Below are 15,940 nucleotides of genomic sequence, written 5' to 3'. Positions count from 1 at the left end.
CCAGCATGTGTCCCGAGGATTTAATTGGTTCTTTCTAACTTCTCTTCCAATTATGTTTGGTCCAGAGCAGCCCGCATTTCCCCTCATGGCCCACTTCCTCTCTCATTTTATATCTTTATGAAGTCCATACGAGCCAAACATACGTGTGTGTTCACATTACAGTATCAGTAATCAGTGAAGTCTTTTTCTTGGCCTCTCTCCACAACTGGGAAATCAGAGCAATTTACTCAATATATAATATATGTAGAAAAACTGTAATTCAGAGTATTGCTGGAGGCATTGCATTGATATAATAATACACAAATAGTACATAATAATAGAACTAGAACACAGCCTTTGAATCCAAATGTCCTCCTTAGTCCCTAATCTCTCTCTCACAATGTAGAACTGTACTATTTAGCAGACTACCACTACTTTTACCTCACCATGGGTCATGTGACTGTAGTGTTTGGTGAGAAAAGTCTGTTAAACAATACAGACATGTATTTCTGTACTAAATATCAATCTATCATTCAATCTTATGTATGAGTAAAGTTAAATTAATATTAATCACACATATTGTACTTAAGATCTCATATTAAACACAAAAACTGTCTGGTTTATTCGACTTTTTGTCTGAGATTGGAAACTATACATTTTTTACAGCGCAGAGAGACTTGAGACTTCACACCACAATGATTTATTCATAACCATGGACAGGTCAACAGGGGCAACAAAGGGGTCTGTCCCAGGCCCCTTGCTCTTGGGGGCCCAGAATTTGACCCTCTTTCTATTAATTTATATTTTTTTGGGTTGGGGGGGCATGTGAGGTCTCTTGCCCCAGGTCCCCAAATTTCTGTCAAAGGGCCTGACCATTTGTAAACAGTGCAAGAAAACAATTATTCTTTTTGCTTTCACAGTATTGCGTAAAGCCCTGTCGCAGACCAGTCTTGAGACCATCGCTTTGTGCTACTTTTCAAGGTGCACTGTGGGTAATTTTGAGTGCATTACTATTTACCCACAGGACATTTAGGCAAAGCTAACAAAATAGCGTGACCACTACACCGTGTCCTATTGGAATAGTATGGACATTCGGACACAGTCAGTAAAGTCTAGTAGCCTAAAAATGTAATAGTCTTGAAAGATTGTAAGAGGGCTATGAACAGATACAAACAACTAGATAAAAGCAGCTCTGCTGAGACTATAAACTGAGAGAAGTAACTTTTATGGATAAACACTGTTTATTTTTACAGATTTTTGTAATACAACAAAAGAAAAGAAAAAAAACTTGTGTGTTAGGAACTGATATTAGGCTCACATTATCAAGTTCTTGTCAAAACACTCATTAACGTGTGTTAATTAATTTCTCTCTTTAGGGAATCTTGGAGGAAGAAATCAGGTCAAAAAAATGCCAAAGAACTAAACCTAAAGTGCCTTGTCGCCTCACTTTCTAAATAATGAGAAAATCATGCAGTTGAGGTAGTTAATTTATTCCTTGTCTTTATTGAGTGAGGGAGCGCGGTGAGGTGGGAGAGTAAAGAAGCCAGGCCTGCATCGATTGTATGTATTTATCTTCCCCTGGTCAGCAGTCTGGCTTGTTGCTGTGCACTGGAGGTCATTCTCCACATTGAATCCCCATTGATCTGGTCTTTAAAGCCTCCCGAGACAGCCAGCCAGTGCTCTATTATGAGACTGATCACACTTTGGGAGCAATAAACACATAAGCATACTCATGAATAGACAAACACCAACCTCTTGTAGGGCCTAAGTACATTAGCACACTCAGGAAACACATCTTCTGATCGGTGGAAATAAAGTTTAGCACCGTGCTCTGGCCTGTAATGCCTTGTAAGCGCGCCTCCTAACTGCGTGTAAGAGCATGTGTTAATTCGGACATCATTTAATAAGGGCCAGCCAGACAGCGCTGACCACTCCATTGGAAAGGTGCTGAGAGGCAATTACCAAAGAAGATAGGCCTGCAGGCTCCTGGGGCATCAGGCATTTCCAACCAAGAGAGGATGGAAGCTAACCGCTCCCCGGACCTGCGCTGCTCTCTGCACGCAGAAGGATGTCAAATAACTCACACTAACAGAACTTTTGAATGGTGTAAAGGTAATTACAGCTGGTCATGTTCCTTCCTTGTGAACAAAAGAACAGCACACCACAACTGAATCAATGTTTTAAAGGTTGCTATTTTCTGATCTATGTTCTAATGATGTTTCCTCATCACAAACTTACCCGGAGTTGTGTTTTCTTTCATTTACGCATGTTTAACAAGAAAATCTCTTCATGACATCAAAAGATGGAACAGAGTATTTTGAAGATGTAGACAGCCTAATAATAAAGGGTTACCCAAACATGTGTGCAAGAAACAAAACACAACTCCAGGTCTGTTTTTGAGGAGGTAATGACATTTTAACATGGCTTAAAGCTCACAAGAGTCGATTACTGCAACATGTTATACAAGAAAAAATTTCTGGATTTTGTTAAATGCTTCCGAATCATAGACAGCAGACTGTAATATTTGTCAGTGGGTACATTCACATGGCCAGTACAAATCAGATAATAGATCATTAGAATAATCAGACCACCCAACAATTAGATCTGATTAGAATCTGACTACTGTTGTATTATTATTGTGTGTTTACATACACAAAAGAAATGTGATCACCAAAAACACCTGGAGATGTGTCAGTTAAATAATGGATTTTTAAAAGTAGATGTTACAAAGAACAATTAGTTTATCCTTTTTGTATAGTTTTCTTGTGACCCAACAGAAATAATGACTCACATTAGATGTAACTGTTGACATGAGATGTAAACACAGCTACAGTCATTTGATGTATTGATTATTTGTGATTAGTTATGCATAGGGATTAACTATGTCAGTTGTCACTATTGTGTTTCCAGAGAAAAGAAAAAAAAAAAAAAAAAAGAAAGAAAAGAATTGCCTGTCATAATATTTAGGTAGGTACTTTTTCTTAGTACTAGTGGGGAACTTTGTTATTTTTCCTGTTCTATGATTAGATTTGAGCTTTAGAGGGTTGAATGAAAAACTTCTATGACTCATTATAGATACAGCCTAACTACTTTAGGAGTTGCATTTCTTTTTAACCATATCACACATTTGGAATAGTATTTTTTTGGGGATCATTCTGCTTTAGGATTAGTGTGTCACTGGCATAAATTTGTTTATTATCGCTTATCATCTATACTTTTCTTAAGCAATATCAAAATTAGTTATCATGGCAGAAGTAAAAGACACAATAAATGAATTAAATGAAAATAATTTAAGAGCTCTAAACTCAAAAAACTTATGATAGAAATTGTGGTATATACTGCGATGTGTACAGGCCAAGAACTCTTACCAAGGAAAAGTGCTGCAACCTTCACTTACAGTTTGAATTGGATAATATATTTTGATGCTCTCCAGCCTGTCTGCAGTAATGAATGTGTATTGTGTTTGTGGCCCCTCGAGAAGGCTGTAAACATTAGGCTGACATATTACAACCACAGAAAGGAAGTTAGTATTAGCAAACACAGCCTAATTACTGGCTATGTTGAGCAGACACTAAGCAACTTAAGCATAACTTTAGTTGCGTTCCTGCCCACAAAACAAATAGAAAATCATTTTAAACCCATTAAGACGATAGTTGAGATGTAGTAAATATTTGGAGACTTTGTTGCCTCTCTTTATGTCTCTACAATCAAAAGCAGTGCAAACAGAGCTCAGAACAGATGAATTCCAGATGCTAGTGAAAGATCATCTAAACATGACCATCAATCTTCTTCTGGTTTTCTCTGTTAGTGGTGGACTTGTTTGTCATTTTGAGTAAAGAATTGCTTAACTGTGTATGCTAACCAGTCCAACATAATAACTATACTTTTGAAAGTCTGTGAAATTGAAATAATGAAATTGTACATTAAAGCGTGCAATCTCAAGTGAATGCTCACAGCTGAAAGAATGAACTCAAGTTGAACATGTGTTTCATGTTTCACGCCATGTCCAGTGTAAAATATATGATGTGGCCTTCCTGTCTCCATACAGACCGTACTTATGAAAAATGTGTTATGATTCATTAGGCAGAGGAGGAAATGAAGGTAATGCAGGAAAAGCTAGGGGCATCCACTCTCATAGTCACTGTAACATCATTAAAGACATCCAGAGGACGACGTGTCAGCGTTGATACAGAGTTATGCATCATAACGAGATGAAGACAATAGGGCATTTCTCAAACTTTACAAAGTTGTTATTGGAACTCAAAATCAAAGGTGTGTGAGATGTAAACAATTTTCCTACACCAACCCAAGTTCAAGCAAGAGGAGAGAAGCCAAGTGAACCATTAATTAGCCCTATACGCTAATTCTCAGAAATGCAGAGTAAAATTATGTATTCTGAGTACCTCAGGACATAGCATTTTAAAGGGTGAGTGGTTATAAATGCTAATTTAATACATCTGGCTTTTCCTACATAAGTCTACATAATATATTAGTGTTGACTCACAGCTTTAAGCATTGAATGCTAAAAAGCATGACATACATATACAAAATATAGTCATGTTTGTGTTAAAAGCATCACACCTTGTGTAGAACATTCACACAGATGTGAATAAAGTAAATATATGAAGTACTGGAAATCTTAATTCAAGATAAAATATGAATGTATAAGTTAAATAAACAAACACTCAATATGTGTATGACCTGAAATGTATGACCAAGTTTAAAGACATGTATAAAAAATATAATAACATAAACTAGATAACCTCTAGCTTCACTTGGTGAAATAAGAAGGTGCGTGCTCTCTTACCGTTGTTGCCGAAGTCCAGGGAGTACTTGACCACGTGGTAGTTATTCCACACATAGAGCAGGTTGTCTCGGGGGTTGTAATCCACTGCAGCAATGTACTGGTAGGAGTTTGGGAATGGGATATTCACAGTCATTTCTTTGCTCTTGTCTGTATTATACATGTAGTCTATCTTGTTCCCTGTCCCTTCATTATCGTCATCTTCATAAACTGTTTTCACCACATAAAGCACCCCGCAGATCATGAATGCATTTGAAGCCGAGCGTTTATCATAGTTTGTGTCCCAGGACCCCTCGATTCTTAACGTATATGGATTGAGTTGGCTTACTACAATACGGCCATTATTTTGTTCAGTTGCATAAATCACCCATAAGCCATTCTCATCCACGGCGAGATCAATGTCTGACTTGCCTCCCCAACGATATGGCGAAGTATCGTGATAGTTAGCGTTAGCAATTATGGCCTCTCCACTTTTGATACGTGTACGCAAGTCGAACTTTACAATATTTCTTGTGCGTTCCTTGTTGAAAAAAAGTGCACCGTCATAAACCACAAAACCAGTCCCGTCAACACGATGGGGCAGTTTGTAAGTTGTGGTGGGGCGTCCCGCTATGAAGTCCTCTTTAGAAGAATATTCGGTGAGTGTGTCAGTGCGGTATGGTGTCCAGGGCATGTAGTAGATCTTGTCCGAGGCCTGGAGAGGGTCTTTGCACCATGCTCCAGACTGGTGGTCCGACTCAAAGAGGTGCTCACTCTGGTAGACTCCACGCAGGATCCCAGGGCAGAGAAAGACTACGGCAAGAGGAAAAGGACAAATAAGGACAAATAAGTGAAAGAAAATAACTAACTTATTTTTTATCAATCCTGTCAACACAATATAGTGCTAGTACTACTGCTGCAAAGACTAGTCTCTTATCCTAAGAGACTGAAAACTTCAAATATTGAACCTTATCATTATTTTTTGTTTGTTTCTACAAACTTGACATATTAAGACCCAAATTCCTTTCAACTGACAATCACGTCTTCGGGGTTTGAACAATGGCAACACTTTCAGAAGCTGTTGTGTTTTTATATATATTTAGTGTCACTGTAAAGAGCAAATGTAAGATATAAGTATGTTGCAAAATACTGTAAATCTGCTTTGAAAATTGCAGTGTAATTTTTACAAAACTGAACTGGGGCAAGGATTTATTTATTTGTATTTATTTGTAATAATACAATGATTTAATTTCACAGTTTCACAGTTCCTATATTACACAAAATGGATTCTTGTGAACTATGTTATGATGTTACCTCATCAAAAACATACCCAGGGCTGTGTTTTGTTTCATTCACATATGTTTGAGTAATCCTGCTTTAATAGTCTGTCCATATTCCCGAAGCTCAAAATGCTCTGTTCAACCTTGTGATGTCATGAAGCTGTTTTCTGATCTGTGAAGTTAACAGCTCCCTTCACAGATCAGAAAATAGTGTAATATAAGCTCTTTGAAAAAATACAGAGACAGTTGCTAATTTTATTCCCATATAAAACTACTATGAGCATTCCTGCTATATTTCTCTGTACCCAGACCTTAACCACCAGTGAGTGACAATGGCAGGATAGGCTTACTTTATTATGATGCCTGTAAAGTCACTGTCATTGTGAGGCATAGCAACAGCGTGCAGTCTATTCAACAGATTATAGCCTGCTCTTACAGTGAAAAGCAGAGGAGAGGAATGGCACATTTTGTTCTCTGTACCCCCTTCTCTCCCTCTCCAAAGCTCCTCATTAGTCGACAAACTCTTTCTTCCTTTTCTATTCCTGTCAGATACGACTGTCTGAACCACACATCTTTTATCGCCTGCTGTTTTTGCAATTGTTACGATAAGTCATCCCCCAGTCCCAGCTCCCTACTCCCATCATGGAATACGGGGGTCATGTTTTATGTGTGATGTGGGAGATGCAGTAAATTCAGAGTACGGACCGCGTGGTAAGGAACCTTTGTAATTTGACTGGAATGTTGTCGCATACAAAGACCAGATGTGCACCGTGGTTTTCCCATTCTGCTCAATAACTTCCAATGCACAGGGCTGTGAATATTGATTTGGGTTTTCACAGCACCGGAATAATTTTCTCATCACATGGAATGGCTGGAATATTAAATGTCAGCGTAATTCCACATTCATTGGCTCAGTGAGGTTGTTAAATGACATTCAACTCAACACCATAGAAAAATATGTAGCCGGAGTCATTGTAATGATTTTTTACAGTAATGGGAACATTTGACATAGAGTGTACTTTATCTAGACTTAGGATTGACACTACAGCTATTACTAAGGCTATTAACATTACTTGTATGACTAATTATTATGGCAATCTTTACTGATGACCACACAACCAAAGCATGTATTTTACTAGTGATTTTCTGACATATTTGCTTAATTGTGTCAAAAAATTTACAGAGATTTGTAATTTACAATTTGTATTGAACAAAAAGTCAAACGCAGAATATTACAAAACTACTTTTAACTTGATATTTTGTTTACTTGATAATGTAAATGATATTAAAGGTGCACTGTGTAACTTTCCAGGTGAAGGGTAGGCCATCACTACTCTACTTAACTATTTCCACGGAGGCAAGCACCATGCCAATTTACAGGTCTGATTTATGAAGAGGTGGGCCTGCTTATAGTAAATTGCATATTTTTCACTGTATTGTTTTATTGTAAAAATACATATAATTGATTAATAAGCTAATTTAATACCATTCTGTGGTACAATGTCCCTAGTATATCTACATGGACTCAACCAGGTGCTGAACGTGTATCAGAAAAATTATATAGTGCACCTTTAAGTAAAATTAAGTAGAAGAAAAACTACAGTCAATGCAATTTTGCTGTCATTGGCGCAACCCAAGTATCGCTTAGTGACACTGTCTGCTCCACCATATAAAAAATATAGAGCTCAAGTGTGCGTAATGAGTGTTTCAGAGATGAAGCAGTCTTAATATAGCCCCAGCCTCTTTGAGAGAGATGTCGAGGTATAAAAAGCTTCAGGCACTGGCATCAAAAAGTGACACCAAACCCTGCCCTGGAGTACTCTATGTACGTGTATGTATGTGTGTGTGTGTGTGTGTGTGTGTGTGTGTGTGTGTGTGTGTGTGTGTAAACAGACTTACCTTTTTGTTCTACTTCTGCTCGAGCCATAGACGGAACATTGGTTATGCAAAGGAGAGAAAAAAGAGAGAGGGAGAGACAAGACAAAAATAGATTAATGATGCAATAATAAGGAAATCATGATAATACAATCTCAGATCTCCATAATCATACTCATATTTCATCCTAACCTTGTGAGAGAGCCAGGATGCTTTCTGCGTGTGATTGGTAATAGGGTTACGTAAGCGTCGGAGAGAAGTGCACAGCCAGTGGGGGGTGGAGGGGGGTGTGAGGCTGCTGACACTAAAGCATCGTGTATATGTGGCGCATGCACACACACACACACACACACACACACACATATGGGCCAACAGCTACGGGTGAGAGGAGAAAGCAACATGGGCTAGGGCAACATGCTAGACAAATGTAACCACACTCTGGTCTGGGGACAATGCATCAGCAATAAAAGGGGAGCCATTTATTTTGTACCAGTCACTATGAAAGATTACTTTTAAGTGGGAGAGTCGTTATTTCTTGTACAGACAGTAAAATACAGTATAAAGGAGTTTAGAGCATGACCGAATAACACACATCGATCAGCTAATCGTCTATGAAACATTAGTGGGCAGTTTGGTGTAGCCTGTTCAAAACAGGATATTTACAATAACTTAGTTTGTGCAAGAATAAATATAATAGTCAAGAATAATATCAGCAAAAATAAACAACAAAAAAAAACTCATGTAGAAAAAAAAAGTTTCCTGACCATATATTGAGGTGTATATTTAAGCACAGGTTTGCTTGAAAATAAATGCATGAGAGTCCCCAGTGACAATCTATGACCTATGTGGAACCATAAAATGTAATTGGATTCATTCTAGTTGTACTCTGGACAATTATATTTTCTTGCAATACAAACAAAATGTTACCAGCTCCAAGTATAAAGAGGATATCTCAAAAGGATTCTGCAAAGTTTTACAGACACATATTTGATTTGACTTGATCATCATGGTAGCTGGATCTGAACACTGAACATGAACTTGCAACATTTTCGGTGGATCTTAAAAAGTGGTTTTGGAAAAAACAAACCTGCAAATCCTGATAATGAGAGTGCAATACTACACATTACTACTACTAGGGACTGATGTAATAGTGAAATGTAGAAATGGTAGGTTAATATGTTATATATGTTATATTTAATAAAATGAAATTCATGATTTTGTAAATACCTAATGCTTTGTTTTGTTAATGTGTGATATTGTGTGAGTGTGTGTGGATCAGAGAGTAGACAGTGTGAATTGCTTTTATTGTTGACTGAATGTAGTTGCAGTGCATTTCTGTAAATCAGGGATTGCAGATGGAAACTAGCTATTTAGCTATAATCTTTTGCGAGACATCTCTTTTTGAGCCTACAGTCTCTGTAAATGTCCCTTCAAATAAAGACTAAATTAAACTTTACCAGGGTTTCTTCTACTTTGACTCAAAAGTGCCACTTTTAAAATTATTTTCCAAAGGTTAGATGCTCTTTGTGCTTGTCAAATTTCACGTGAAAGTCCGCTCACATCTGTGCACAGTGGAGCCAATCGTCCAGTTCTCTGTCTCTTCACTATTATACCTAAACCATTATCCTGTGAGCCCTGACGCCGCGTGCTGGTATCAAAATGGCACACTTTCTGGTGCCGTATAAATTCCATTCCACCTCTCTCCCCGGGGATCTGGGTGAATGTGAACACGGCAGAAACCTAATCCTACAGGCACTGCCCTTGTGTCTTTCAAGACCGTTAGAGAACTGCTGAATGGAACCGGTCCCTAGAGGAGAGGAGAGAGGAGCCGAGGAGAGGAGCTAGTGTGGATCTGAGGGATGTAAGCTGAGTCCTCAAAGGGAAAAACATTTGGGGAAAAACTTCCGGATGTTTATATATAGCATCGCTGCACTAGTTTTGAGTGGTATGTGCATAAATTCTTAAACATCTTAAAGCTAAAACTCCCAGCAAACCACAAGCATGTAAAACACACGGAGAGGGGACATGCACACAACAGAGAAGCAACCATTAAATGCGGAGCTCATGAAAAATGCATGCTAACTGGTGTGGCTGTGCACAACTCCCGATAAATAAGCAATCACTGGAGAAGATCGTGTTAAAGCTAAAACAAGTGCGGAGATGCTTGTATGTGTGTATGTGTATGTGCAATGGTTCACCACAGAGGCTTCCCCCTTGTGGACAAAGTTAAATCATAAAAGAGAAAATGCCACAGAAAAAGTAATCAAGGTGAGTTTTATGGTGAGAATAATACAATTCTTCAAATATACTCGTATGCAGCACATTAAAGGGCGCATATTACTCTATTTTCTGACCAATGTTATAATGTTCTCTCATCAAAATACCACACCTGAAGTTGTGTTTTGTGTCATGTTTAACACACAAACTCTGCATATTTAGGCTGAGTTCTTGCTCCACTGTATTTAAACTCCATTCACTGTGTTTAAACTCCATTCACCTTTACTAGAATCATTTGAATGATTTCAGCCCTGTAATTGTTCATTTCTACTGAACTAAAGGCAAAATGCAGCTGTTAACTTGAAAACGGATGCTATATCACATCACAAGGTGAAACAGACCATTTTGAGCTTTGGAGATGTAGATAGACCAATAATAAATGATTACTCAAACATGTGTTAATGGAACAAAACACAACTCCTGATATTTGGGAAGAAAACAACATTATAACCTAGCTTAAGTCAATTTTGCATAATAGGACCTACAAGGACAAAGAAAATACAAATCTTAGAATGTGTTCACATACACAATAATCTTTGTATGATAGCAAAATAATATTATGTTATGTTATGTACGCATTACAATAATCAATTATCTAGCCTTTGCCTTTCACAGTTTCTTCTAAAGATTTCAGAATAATGTATCAAAAAAAGTTCAGCCTTGTAAGCATGGCCTCTGCAGCTTTTGTCGCCCCTGTTTCCATAGCTCGAATGAATGTGTTGCTAAAATTCAAATGCTTCTTTTGTCAAGAACTAAAAAATAAAATTAAAATTGTTGCCTTTTTAATGATTTTTGAAAAGAGGTTGCTGCTCAAACACATGAGCCAAAAAAATTAATGAACACTATTACATCTTACTACGACAAATTCTACAATCTCACAGACATTTCTGAAAAACAGCAGCAAGGACAGTCCAAGTTTTCCCTCAACTAACAGATTTAAAATGAACAGGGTGGTAGCAACAAGTGTTACCAAATGGCACTCTAAATGTCAAACAAATGTCATTCAATCTGTATTGTTAGTTGTTGTTTCGCTGGACTGCTTGATGCCTTCAGAGTTGGCTTTAATCTCCCCCATAAATCTCCCATACTACCTTTTTATGGCAATCGGGGAAAAAAAGGTAGTTGTTTTTGGTATCTCAAGGATTTTTCAAGGTTACTGAGAGGAGGATGCAGTGTTGGTTTGTGTTCTGGCTTGTTCTTGTTGAAATGAGCTATAAAACAACTATGGATGAGGTAAACTCTAAGAAAGCATTGTTCTAAAGCTCTTCTCTGCCATTTTGTCATTTTTATTATCATATTGATTTCTCCAAAGAAGTAGGATGTTTTTCATTCTGCAAACCCACACATTTTTCAATCGCTATAGCTTCACCCTATAGAAATCCTTTTATTTAATCTTAGCAAAAACACATACTTTTCTTGCAGTGAGAAAACCTGATTTTACACCTAGAAAATCCCTATCCTTTTTACAGACGCGGAATTAACCTGACTGTGCCATGGTATAAAGATAATTAGCATTTTTATTGAAAACGTATGCTTTATTAGAGAGGTACTGGGCCAGGAGAGATGACAGCGCTCTGTGTGTGTGTGTGTGTGTGTGCGCGCATGCGTGTGTGTGTGTGTGGGAGCCCATGTATGTGCAGACTGTAAGTGGCGACAGCTATTATCTCTGATCTCACATTTTCCAATCAGCTCCACCGCCTAAAGCCCAAGGTCATTTATTGAACACATTTCCACGTCCCCCTAGTCATTACTCCATTCAGAGTTTTCATGTTAACACATACAATGCATATACTCAAGACTAGGCTCATATAGCTTAATACAGCAAGATTTCTACATAACAATATTACATATTGTATATTACAAGTGTGCATGCACAATTAAGAGAGAAGAAAACTACTGTGCCATGTTATGTCTGTATTCATCAGTATAGATAAATAATGCACACACAACAGTGGCTGAGTGGTCACGTTTCACAGCAAGAAGGTTCCAGGTTCGATTCCCAGGTTCTTGGGACTTTCCGTGTGGAGTTTGCATGTTCTCCTGGGTAGGTACAATCCTTCAGCTAAGGTAGCCCTGACTTAGCAACAAGATCTTAGATATGGGTCCCCGAGTGTGGCACTGCTGCGCCCAATACTCCTGAGGAGATGTCCCAGCGGCACTGAAGGATGGGTCAAATGCAGAGGACACATATACATTTCCCAAAACGAACAATGTGTGTACTTTAACCTTACTTTAACCTTAATAATAATACTAACCAAGAAGCCAAGAAGGCACCACTTGAATGATTTGGCTCTTGATTGAGTACTATTAACAGTATTAACATCACAACATTCTGTAGGCCAATACTATTTAATACAAATGGGGGCAGGTGAAATTAATATTGCTAAAATACATTTATAGTTGTTATACCGTGAGTTTTGGGGGCTGAATTTATATGGTTCAACATTCGTGCATTTACCTTTTGGTTATTTCAGGCAAAGTACAAAGTCATTGCTCTTGCCCGCCACCTGGGAGTATGACATTCACTACAGACAAAAACATCCAACATACTGTAATTCATAAAACCCTTCCACTTGATTTTTCCCTTTTTCAATGGCCACAAAGTAAAGGATCAATAATCAACACAGTAATTTGAGTTTTGATATCGCTTTGGTTTCACATCATTGACAATTCCTAACACTTTTATCCTGCTTTTTCCTGTGCCTCCTATATAGTCCATTCAATATCTCTCTTTCCACATCCAATCCCGGAGACCCTGTCCACCTTTCCCTGCCTTTTATCAGTTAATTCCTGCTTTCCATTCTTTGTCTGCTGGCCTTGTCTAACCCATTTCTCCTCCTATCTTGGTTTCAGCGTTTGTCCTGACTGCCTGCGCTGCTTCGCCTTGTCTCTCTCCTTCTGTCTAGTTGGTTGCTGTCCATCTTTCCCCTGGCTGCTGCATATGGGAGCACAGACTCAATATTAAGAGTCACTGTGCACCTCCTCTGCACGCGCATGTAAACAGCCTCTTTTCCTATCGCTGGGATGAAGTTATTCCAAGGTGATATCTGGCAGACGTCTTTAATTGGACAGACAAGGAGGTGATTTTTATCTTTTAATTAGCTTTCCTGTCAAGCCAAGTTCCATTGTCTAAAATGGCTTGCATGAGTATTGCATAACATATCACTGGCTAGCTGATTATTACACTAAATGTGGTAGTGGGCTAATTACTTCCTGACAGTTGTCCAGAGTGCGCTCAGTGACAATGAGGAAATTGATACTTCTCAAGGCACTGTTTTTAATGACTTAACATGGCAATATGAGTTGCAAATATCAAATGTAATGCTTCCAAGTTTGGTTTAAAGCAACCGTATGAGGCTGGCACATAGATAAACAGTAAGTGAACACCTTAAAGCCACAGTATGTCACTTTTTATTAATTAATTTATTTTTGGTCGTTTTTATTGCACTGAAATATATGCTTCACTGCTTGCATCTCAGTAAATCTGAATCTTGTTTGGCCTGGGGGAGGGCCTTCTCTTGTTTGTTTCCATGACAGTGTTGTTTCTTTGGCCTTAATCTTCCAAAGTATGGCATAAAACCCATCTATCTCCATGGAAAATGTTCCAAAGTATGGTTTTAATTTTCTATTTCCATGGAATCATCCAGGTGTTTTTTGTTTTGTTTTTTTGTTTTTTGAATATTTAATGAACTTTTATTTACAGACTTTTTGTTTTGCGAAGTACACACCCACTACAGCGCTATCTGATTTAATATGTACTGTTGATTAGCGTATAGACAGCTGCCGCAGAAACTCCGCTCTTCACGCTAGTGTGATAATGTATGGATATTTATAGGCTTCATGCAGCGCTATGAGCAAGTATACACAGGTGGCTAATTACTGCCAAAGCTAGTCGGCTAGTTTGGCACACGACAGCCACACACTCATACCACCGAGAGCCAGAAGTGAAAGAGAGAGAGTGCTTGATTTTTAGACTTTGGAAATCAGCCAAAAACCTACAGTGCGGGGAGGGGAGATGAAGAGTCGCGAAGCCAAAAAATCTCAGAGAAAAAAAGATGGGGCGGAGATGGAGGGGAGAAATTCTGAGAAAACTGAAGCGTGCATAATTTAATTACCTGTATTACAACCCACTCTGAGATTTGTTTACAGTGTGTATGCAGCAGTGAACAGAGCGCATTTGGATTTTAGTGCAGCAAGAGAACGTACATGTCCACACAAGGCACAGCGAGAGACTTGGGCTTGATACAGCTTAGATCTGGATCATATAAGATAAGGATATGTATGTTGAAGTGAATATAAATGAATGGGAGGATGTAAAAAAAAAAGTATATTATTGTTTTAGTTAAAAGGTCCTACATGTTATTGTTACCTCATTAAAAACATACCTGGAGTTTTATTTCATTCACACATGTTTGAGTAGTCCTTTATTATTAGTCTGTCTACATCTCCAAAGAAACTCAAACTATTCTGTTCCACCTTGTGATGTCTTAAGTTTTCAAGTTAACAGCTACATTTTATCTTTAGTTCAGTAGAGATTGACAATTCCAAATGATTCTAGTGAAGGTGCATGGAGTTTAAAAACTCAGTGGAGCACTTTCTGTATTATCACATGACATCACAATGTGGAACAGAAAGCCTAAATATGCAGAGTATGAGACTTAAACATGTGTGAATGAAACAAAACTATGCTTTTGATGAGGAAACAGAAATATAACAGATTATAGGCCCTTGAAATGTTTATATATTATGTGTAGTTCTTTTTGAGTAAGAATCATATAAGAAAAATGTAAATAACGTGTTTTAAATTCCATGTTTTAAATTGCTGTGCTATAGGCTCTCCACACAAAAGCATCTCGTTTAAGCTTATGGTGCATTTTGTTTTACGAAATACATACCATTATATGTATAAAATGCATTCAAGGACTGTGTTGCAGGTAACATTTATGTATATGCTTCAAATAAAACTATTGCAAGGAGTGTAAGGAGTGAGTCGCAGTGAATCAGTATAAGCAATTATAGAACTAACTGGTCGAAGTAACTTTCACCAACATACAGAAAACCTGATTACATTTTACCAAGCCCCAATTCACTTTTTACAGCCTTATTTCCTGTTTAAACACATCTTTGAAAACGAAGCAGTTGGCGGCACTGATTTGCAATGTCAAGCATCGCAGCTTCAATGTAGCCGTCAGTATCTCCTGTTTGAATGTCAACAAGCAGAACTATCTTGTTCTAAGATTCACACATTATTACGCCTTTTGGAGCATATTGATTTCATTAATATTTGAAGGGCTTGATATGGAGGTAAAGGCCCTCGCCATGAAGATGTTTCTGAATTCTTGAACAAGCCGTGTAAAAGGGTGAGGCAAGGTCTAAGGATTTCACCTTCTTTTGATTTTTCACTCCACCATTAGTCATGGCTAAACACACCCATAGTCGAGTATTGGACTGGTAACAAATCACCCTCCTAGATTCTAGCAGATCGAACTTTCTATTCACCTGTATTTCTGCTGGATTTTTTTTTTCTGATTCATCTTTTTACTTTTCATCTTTGCAGCAAGCAGGTAAATGACGTTTCCGGACCATGCTGCTGCCTCACCTATAAAAAGCTGCAGTTCATGGTAGTGAGCAGTAGTGGATTTTTAATATATTTTTGTGGGGCTTCACAACACTGCTCAATCCTGCCACTACAGAAAAAAAGGAAAAAATTGGAAGGTAGTACAGAGCAGAAATACAGAGCAGCATG

At 38.0% G+C, this 15,940-nt stretch overlaps 1 protein-coding gene across 1 annotated transcript in view; it reads right to left on the bottom strand.

Annotated features, from left to right (window-relative positions):
* The window catches only part of adgrl3.1 (adhesion G protein-coupled receptor L3.1), a 167,142-nt gene that overhangs the window by 68,592 nt on the left and 82,610 nt on the right, over positions 1-15,940 (bottom strand). Inside the window, exons 6-7 of the mRNA XM_055158568.1 lie at positions 7,942-7,956; positions 4,787-5,575 (exon numbers count right to left, since the gene is read on the bottom strand). Coding sequence (XP_055014543.1) covers positions 4,787-5,575; positions 7,942-7,956 — 804 coding nt within the window. The remainder of the gene's footprint in view (positions 1-4,786; positions 5,576-7,941; positions 7,957-15,940) is intronic.

Source organism: Boleophthalmus pectinirostris, unplaced genomic scaffold (genome assembly GCF_026225935.1).
Source record: "Boleophthalmus pectinirostris isolate CB_2022bp ecotype Guang Dong unplaced genomic scaffold, ASM2622593v1 HiC_scaffold_22, whole genome shotgun sequence".
NCBI classification, from domain to species: Eukaryota; Metazoa; Chordata; class Actinopteri; order Gobiiformes; family Gobiidae; genus Boleophthalmus; species Boleophthalmus pectinirostris.
Note: the sequence above shows the minus strand (reverse complement) of the source record. Positions and strands in the feature narration are given on the sequence as shown.